We start from the raw sequence: 9,205 nt of genomic DNA on the forward strand, positions 1-9,205 counted from the left end.
GTAGACACCCCGCCCAGACCAGCGAGACACTCTCCCAGACACTCTCCCCCCCTGGACCTACACATAGATGACCCACGCCGGGAAGACCAACCTCAAGACCACAGCACCACCAGCCACATCCACACCCCCACCCCAACCAATCAACACCCCCCCCATGTCAACCATGCCCACACCCCATTTAGGCCCCCTCAGATCAGACCTATACCCCTCCTGCCCAACCCATGCACCCCACCCCCGCAAAGAGGGCCTCAACATGGAAGTCACACAAACGCCCAGGCCGTGAGTAGGCAAACAGACCCAACCCTCAATATTACACTAGCCCAAGCCAATGGCATGTGCCAGATGCTCAGCAGGCTCTGATCACACTTACTGGTATTTGGCCAAACCACACGACCAACAACATTGGACACTTTATGAAACACAAAACCTTCACTATCTCATCCTGGAATATCCAAGGCCTAAAGAGCAGGAACCTGGACTTCACCAAATAAACCAGAAATACAGACATTGTCATCCTACAAGAAACATGGTATAGAGGAGACGAACCCACTGGTTGTCCTCTACCAGGTGTGAAACAGGGAAGGGACTCAGGGGGTATGCTAATTTAGTATAGAGCAGACCTAACTCACTCTTTTAAATCAATCAAAACAGGAACATTTTACATTTGGCTAGAAATTCAAAAATAAATTATTTTAACAGAGAAAAATGTGCTCATGTGTGCTACCTATATCCCCCCACTAGAATACCCATACTTTAATGAAGACAGCTTCTCCATCCTGGAGGGGGAAATCAATCATTTCCAGGCCCAGGAACATGTACTAGTCTGTGGAGACCTAAATGCCAGAAACAGACAAGAACCTGAAACCCTCAGCACACAGTGGGACAAACACCTGCCTGCAGCTGACAGCATTCCCTCCCCCATATGCCCCCCAAGGCACAACTACAACAACATAACCAACAAAAATGGGTTACAACTCCTGCAGCTCTGTCGGACGATGGATATGTACATAGTCATTGGTAGGCTTCGAGGGGAACGTTCACCGACACCCCTATCAGATCACAGCAAAATCACAGTCTACTTGAACAGAGCAATACTCAATCATGAGGCATCAAAACCAAAGGAAATTAATAATTTTAAGAAATGCTATAGATGGAAGTAATGTAGGGTGGAAACCCACGAAAAAACAATTAGCCAACAATTAGGGAACAACAAACTTCACAGACAAAACGTTCCACTGTAATAGTGAAGGTGTAAACATAGCAGTATATTAGACCTTTCAGCTTCCTTATCAAATTAAATTTTTTTTAACAGAAACCGAAGAAAATTAACAACAATGACAAATGGTTTGATGAAGAATGCAAAAACCTAAGAAAGAAATTGAGAAACCTATCCAACCAAAAACATAGAGACCTAGAAAACCTGAGTCTACGCCTTCACCATGCTGAATCACTAGAACAATACAGAAATACACTATGGAAAAAGAAGGAATAGCACGTCAGAAATCAACTCAATGTAGACTCTAACCACTTCTGGGAAAATTGGAAAACACTAAACCAACAACAATACGAAGAGTTATCTTTCCAAACTGGAGATGTATGGGTAAACCACTTCTCCAATCTTTTTGGCCCTAGAACAAAGAACAAACAAAAAAACAAATACATGATCAAATTCAAATCTTAGAATCAACTATTACAGACGACCAGAACCTTCTGGATTCTCCAATGACATTGAATGAACTACAGGACAAAATACAAACCCTCCTGTGGTGTTGATGGTATCCTCAACTAAATGTAAAATATACAGACAACAAATTCCAATTGGCTATTCTTAAACTCTTTAACAGCATCTTTAGCTCTGGCATCTTCCCCAATATTTGGAACCAAGGACTGATCACACCAATCCACAAAAGTGGAGACAAATTTGACCCCAATAACTACCGTGGGATTTGTGTCAACAGCAACCTTGGGAAAATCCTCTGCATTATCATTAACAGCAGACTTGTACATTTCCTCAGTGAAAACAATGTACTGAGCAAATGTCAAATTGTCTTTTTACCTAATTACCGTATGACAGACGGTAATTTACCCTGCACGCCCTAATTGACAAACTAATCAAAACAAAGGCAAAGACTTCTCATGCTTTGTTGATTTAAAAAAAGCCTTTGACTCAATTTGGCATGAGGGTCTGCTATACAAATTGATGGAAAGTAAAAAATACAACATAAAATCCATGGACACAAACAACAACTGTGCAGTTAAAAACACACACACTTCTTTCCACAGGGCCGTGGGGTGAGACAGGGATGCAGCGCCCCACCTTCTTCAACATATATATCAACAAATTGGTGAGGTCACTAGAACAGTCTGCAGCACATGGCCTCAACCTACTTTTATCTGAAGTCAAATGTCTACTGTTTACTGATGATCTGGTGCTTCTGTCACCAACCAAGGAGGGCCTAGAGCAGCACCTAGATCTTCTGCACAGATTCTGCCAGACCTGGGTCCTGACTGTAAATCTCAGTATGACAAAAATAATGGTGTTCCAAAAAGGTCCAGTCGTCAGGATCAAAAATACAAATTTAATCTAGACAACGTTGCCCTAGAGCACACAAAACAACTATACATACCTTGGCCTAAACATCAGCGCCACAGCGACAAGTCAAGAGCCTTCTATGCCATCAAAAGGAGCACAAAATTCCTTAACAAAGCCATCACCTACAGAGAGATGAACATGGAGAAGAGCAAGCTGGTCCTGGGGCTCTGTTCACAAATACAAACAGACCCCACAGAGCCCCGGGACAGCAACACAATAAGACCCAACCAAATCATGAGAAAACAAAAAGATTATTATTAACACATTGGAAATAATTAATTCCAAAAGACAGCAAACCAGAAGGCTATTTGGCCCTAAATAGAGAGTACACAGTGGCAGAATACCTGAGCACTGTAACTAACCCAAAGTCAAGGAAAGCTTTGACTATGTACAGACTCATTGAGCATAGCCTTGCAATTGAGAAAGGCCGTCGTAGACAGATCTGGCTCTCAAGAGAAGACAGACTATGTGCACGCTGTCCTTAAAATGAGGTGGAAACTGAGCTGCACTTCCTAACCTCCTGCCAAATGTATGACCATGTTAGAGACACATATTTACCTCAGATTACACAGATCCACAAAGATTCAAAAACAAACCCAATTTGGATAAACGCTCATATCTACTGGGTGAAATACCACAGTGTGCCATCACAACAGCAAGATTTGTGACCTGTTGCCACAAGAAAAGGGCAACCAGTGAAAAACAAAAAGCATTGTAAATACAACCCATATTTATGTTTATTTATTTTCAATGTTGTTCTTTAACTATTTGCACATCGTTACAACAGTGTATATATACATAATATGACGTTTGAAATGCCTTCATTATTTTGGAACTTTTGTGAGTGTAGTGTTTACTGTTAATTTTTATTGTTATTTCACTTTTGCTTATTGTCTATTTCACTTGCTTTGGTTATGTTAACATATGTTTCCCATGCCAATAAAGCCCTTGAAGAAAAACATTGAATTGAGGGAACAGTAAAAGGCAGAGTTGTGCACACATCCCTGCCCTGGGGCCCCCACAGTCCAATATTTAATGAGTTGTTTAATTACCTCCACTGAGTGTTTATGTCCTTGTGGTTCTCCTCAGGTACACACTGCTGGGAGGTCCTGATAATTGGGCATACTTTATCATCAATCTCCCTCTTATGAATGACCTGTGAAACCACTCAACTTATTTGTGTCTCTCTCTTCTGCTTTCTCTCCCTCCTCGTTTTATGGTGGGTTCCGAACGTTCCATGTGTTTTGGAAGGCTGGGGTGAATGTTTTACTGCAGGATGTGAACGGGAACATTCCACTGGACTACACCCCCGAGGGAACTGAGACCAGCTACATCATCCGAAAACACCTGGAGGAAAACGGTAACACAACACTCCTCACAGGATTTACTATTGTGTTGTGTTGTGTAGTGTTATGTTGTTGTGTTTTGTTGTTGTGTTGTGTTGCTGTGTTGTTGTGTAGTGTAGTGTTGTGTTGTGTGTTGTTGTGCAGTGTTGTGTTGTTGTGTAGTGTTGTGATCTTTTATAGTGTTGTTGTGTTGCAGTGTTGGTGTGTAGTGTTGTTGTGTAGTTTAGTGTTGTGTAGTTTAGTGTTGTGTTGTTGTGTAGTGTTGTAGTGTTGTGTAGTGTTCTGTTGTGTTGAGTACTGTTGTGTAGTGTTGTGTAGTGTTCTGTTATGTATTGTTGGGTTGTTGTGGTGTAGCCCTATTGTTTATTTTGCATAAATGTTAAAATAAATCAAATCAAATCAAACGTTATTGATCACATACACATGCGGGTGTAGCGAAATGCTTGTCTTCCTAGCTCCAACAGTGCAGTAGTATCTAACAATTCACAACAACACACACAAATCTAAAGGTAAAAGAATGGAATTAAGAAATACATAAATATTAGGATGAGCATTGTCGGAGTGGTATTGACTAAAATACAGTAGAATACAGTATGTACAGTCGTGGCCAAAAGTTTTGAGAATTGCACAAATATTAATTTTCACAAAGTCTGCTGCCTCAGTTTGTATGATGGCAATTTGCATATACTCCAAAATGTTATGAGGAGTGATCAGATGAATTGCAATTATTTGCAAAGTCCCTCTTTGCCATGCAAATGAACTGAATCCCCCAAAAACATTTCCACTGTATTTAAGCCCTGCCACAAAAGGACCAGCTGACATCATGTCAGTGATTATCTCGTTAACACAGGTGTGAGTGTTGACGAGGACAAGGCTGGAGGTCACTCTGTCATGCTGATTGAGTTCGAATAACAGACTGGAAGCTTCAAAAAGAGGGTGGTGCTTGGAATCATTGTTCTTCCTCTGTCAACCATGGTTACCTGCAAGGAAACACTTGCCGTCATCATTGCTTTGCACAAAAAGGGCTTCACAGGCAAGGATATTGCTGCCAGTAAGATTGCATCCATTTATCGGATCATCAAGAACTTCAAGGAGAGCAGTTCAGTTGTTGTGAAGAAGGCTTCAGGGCGCCCAAGAAAGTCCAGCAAGCGCCAGGACCGTCTCCTAAAGTTGATTCAGCTGCGGGATCGGGGCACCACCAGTACAGAGCTTGCTCAGGAATGGCAGCAGGCAGGTGTGAGTGCATATGCTTGCACAGTGAGGCGAAGACTTTTGGAGGATGGCCTGGTGTCAAGAAGGGCAGCAAAGAAGCCACTTCTCTCCAGGAAAGACATCAGGGACAGACTGATATTCTGCAAAAGTTATAGGGATTGGACTTCTGAGGACTCTGATGAATTCCCTTTCCGATTGTTTGGGGCATCCAGAAAAAAGCTTGCCCGGAGAAGACAAGGTGAGCGCTACCATCAGTCCTGTGTCATGCCAACAGTAAAGCATCCTGAGACCATTCATGTGTGGGGTTGCTTCTCAGCCAAGGAGTGGGCTCACTCACAATTTTGCCTAAGAACACAGCCATGAATAAAGAATGGTACCAACACATCCTCCAAGAGTAACTTCTCCCAACCATCCAGGAACAGTTTGGTGACGAACAATGCCTTTTCCAGCATGATGGAGCACCTTGCCATAACTAAGTGGCTTGGGGAACAAAACATCGATATTTTGGGTCCATGGCCAGGAAATTTCCTATAACATTTTTAAAACAGAAATGTTACATTTACGTAAGTATTCAGAACGTTTACTCAATACTTTGTTGACACACCTTTGGCAGCGATTACAGCCTCGAGTCTTCTTGTGTATGACGCTACAAGCTTGGCACACCTGTATTTGGGGAGTTTCTCCCATTCCTCTCTTCATCCTCTCATATTCTGTCAGGTTGAATGGGGAGCATTGCTGCACAGCTATTTTCAAGTCTCTCCAGAGATGTTCGATCTGGTTCAAGTCCGGGCTCTGTCTGGGCCACTCAAGGACATTTAGAGACTTGTCCCAAAGCCCCTCCTGCGTTGTCTTCGCTGTGTGCTTAGGGTCGTTATCCTGTTGGAAGGTGAACCTTTGCCCGTCTGAGGTCCTGAGAGCTCTGGAGCAGATTTTCATTAAGGATCTCTAATGTACTTTGATCTTTGCCTCGATCCTGACTAGTCTCCCAGTCCCTGCCGCTGAAAAACATCCCCACAGCATGATGCTGCCACCACCATGTTTCACTGTAGGGATGGTGCCAGGTTTCCTCCAGACGTGACGCTTGGTATTCAGGCCAAAGAGGTTTTTGGTTTCATTTTGGTTTCATCAGCCCAGAGAATGTTGTTTCTCATGGTCTGAGTGTCTTTTGGTGCCTTTTGGCAAACTCCAAGCTGGCTGCCATGTGTCTTTTACTGAGGAGTGGCTTCCGTCTGGCCACTCTACCATAAAGGCCTGATTGGTGGAGTGCTGCAGAGATGGTTGTTCTTCTGGAAGGTTTTCCCATCTACACAGAGGAACTCTAGAGCTCTGTCAGAGTAACCATCAGGTTCCCTGACCAAGGCCATTCTCCCCTGATTGCTCAGTTTGGCCGGGCGGCCAGCTCTAGGAAGAGTCTTGGTGGCTCAAGATTTCTTCCATTTAAGAATGTTGGAGGCCACTGTGTTCTTGTGGACCTTCATTGTAAAAAGTTTTAAAATCCTGTTTTTTATTTTGTCATGGCGTATCCTCCATGATGATAATTGTTTTTTTTATATACATTTTAGGATACGGTTGTAACGTAAAAGAATATGTGGAAAAAGTCAAGGAGTCTGAGTGCTCTCCGAAGGCACTGTAGTGCAGCAGCCTCTAAGGTGCAGGGTTAAGTAACCTGGTGGTAGCCGGCTAGTGATTGCTTTTAGATGGTCTTGAGATAGAAGCTGTTTTTCAGTCTCTCGGTCCTAGCTTTGATGCGCCTGTACTGAACTCGCCTTCTGGATGATTGCGGGGTGAACAGGCCGTGGCTCGGGTGGTTGAAGTCCTTGATGATCTTTTTGGCCTTCCTGTGACATCGGGTGCTGTAGGTGTCCTGGAGGGCAGGCAGTATGCCCCAGTGACACGTTGGGCAGACTGCACCATCCTCTGGAGAGCCCTGCGGTTACGGGAAGTGCAGTTGCCATACCAGGTTGTGATACAGCCTGACAGGATGTTCTCAATTGTACATCTGTAAGAGTTTGTGAGGGTCTTAGGGGCCTAGACGAATTTCTTCTGCCTCCTGAGGTCGAAGAGTTTGTGTGGGTGGACCATTTCAGATCGTCAGTGATGGGTACACCGAGGAACTTGAAGCTTTTCACCTTCACCACTGCAGTCCATCAATGTGGATAGGGGCGTGCTCTCTCTGGTTTTTCCTGAAGTCCACGATCAGCTCCTTCATTTTGTCGACATTGAGGGAGAGGTTATTTTCCTGGCACCACTCCGCCAGGGCCCTCACCTCCCCCCTGTAGGCGGTCTCGTCATTGTTGATAATCAGGCTCACTACTGTTGTGTCATCTGCAAACTTGATGATTGTTGTGCTTGGCCATGCAGTCACTGGTAATCAGGGAGTACAGGAGGGGGCTGAGCACACACCCTTGTGGGGCCCCTGTGTTGAGGATCAGCGTAGTGGAGGTGTTGTTTCCTATCTTCACCACCGGGGGAAGTCCAGGACCCAGTTGCACAGGGTGGGGTTCAGACCCAGGGCCCCGAGCTTAATGATGGGCTTGGAGGGTACTATGGTGATGAAGGCTGAGCTATAGTCAATGAACACTATTCTTACTATTCTTACATCCAGATGGGATAGGGCAGTGTGCAGTGCAACGGCGATTGCATCATCTATGGATCTATTGGGGCGGTATGCAAATTGAAGAGGGTCTAGGGTGTTATGTAAGGTGGAGGTGATATGATCCTTAACTAGCCTCTCAAAGCACTTCATGATGACAGAAGTGAGTGCTACGGGGCGATAGTCATTTAGTTCAGTTACCTTTGCTTTCTTGGGTACAGGAACTATGGTTCCTGAATATGTCCGTAAACACCCCAGCCAGCATGGTCTGAGGTCGCGGCTAGTGATACCGTGATACCGGCAGCTTTGCGAGGGTTAACACGCTTAAATATCTTACTCATGTCGGCCACAGAGGACAAGAGCCCACAGTCCTTAGGAGCGGAGAGCCATCTTTCCTCCAGTGAATAGTATTTTTTTCAATCTTTTCCAAGTTTCCACCCCCACACAATGACTCTGGTGAAGACCTATTATTTCAGCAGTGAGACATTTTGTTGTAGTCCATATAACGTCTCTGTGTGTTAATTTACTGCCTGCTGTAGTGCTCATTTGCATCTTATCATGGCAGTTAAAGAAAGAGACTGAATAGAAAAGGAACTGAAGAGGGAAAATTACTGGAATATAATGTTTAATTTGTCATTCATTAGATAATGTCTTAATTGTGTCCACATGCAATTATAACATGAGGTGAGGAGACAGACTTATTCAGAAGGAACGTTCACATGGATGGTTGGCTGATGTATTGACAGAGGAAAAGGTCTCTATACTGTATGTGGGTTTGTGTGTGGGGGGGTGTCCAATCCTGCCCAGCCCTATCTAGCCCAGCCCTATCTAGCCCAGCCCTATCTAGCCCTATCCAGCCCTATTGGTCCCAGCCCAACTTAGTCCAGCCCAGCCAAGGTGAGCCCAGCCCAACCTAGCCCAGCCATATCCAGCCATATCCAGCCCTATCCAGCCTATCCCAGTCAGTCCAATCCAAACCAGCCCAGCACAGCTAAACCAGCACACTGTGTCCATATCTAACTGAGTCCAACTCAACTCAGACTGATGGTTATGGTCCAGCTCCCTGGCAGGGTGTTGGAGGCCCTAACATGCTAATGTGTTAGCAGGAGTAATAGATAGCACTGTTGGTCCTGTACAGACACCATCCATCTGCCTCAGAGTAAAAGCCACTTAGCCCCTCCATCAATACAGAGCACGGATAGATGGATAGACAGAGAGAGGGGGATGACAGCCTGACGGAGTGTGGACCACATACCATCCTCACCTCTCCCTCCATCCCTGGGGTAGCATCAGGCGTATGGTGATTTATTATCACTGTGTGGGGGAGAGTTCTTGGCAGGTCGCTTGTGATACAAGTCAGTATTCGACGTCCATCCATGTCTGAGGACACATGGAGATGACGTGGAAACCGGCCACTAGGGGCAACAGTGAACATTGTTAACTTCAAATAGGTTTTGGGTT

The 9,205-nt window shown here is 44.6% G+C and overlaps 1 protein-coding gene across 3 annotated transcripts in view; it reads left to right on the forward strand.

The window, feature by feature from the left end:
* LOC106595389 (unconventional myosin-XVI) overlaps window positions 1–9,205 on the forward strand; it is a 242,290-nt gene that overhangs the window by 70,485 nt on the left and 162,600 nt on the right. For all 3 annotated transcript variants that reach the window (XM_045707327.1, XM_045707325.1, XM_045707326.1), the window contains exon 5: window positions 3,845–3,953. In XM_045707327.1, coding sequence (XP_045563283.1) covers window positions 3,845–3,953 — 109 coding nt within the window. The remainder of the gene's footprint in view (window positions 1–3,844; window positions 3,954–9,205) is intronic.

Source organism: Salmo salar, chromosome ssa25, assembly GCF_905237065.1.
Source record: "Salmo salar chromosome ssa25, Ssal_v3.1, whole genome shotgun sequence".
In the NCBI taxonomy this organism is placed as follows: Eukaryota; Metazoa; Chordata; class Actinopteri; order Salmoniformes; family Salmonidae; genus Salmo; species Salmo salar.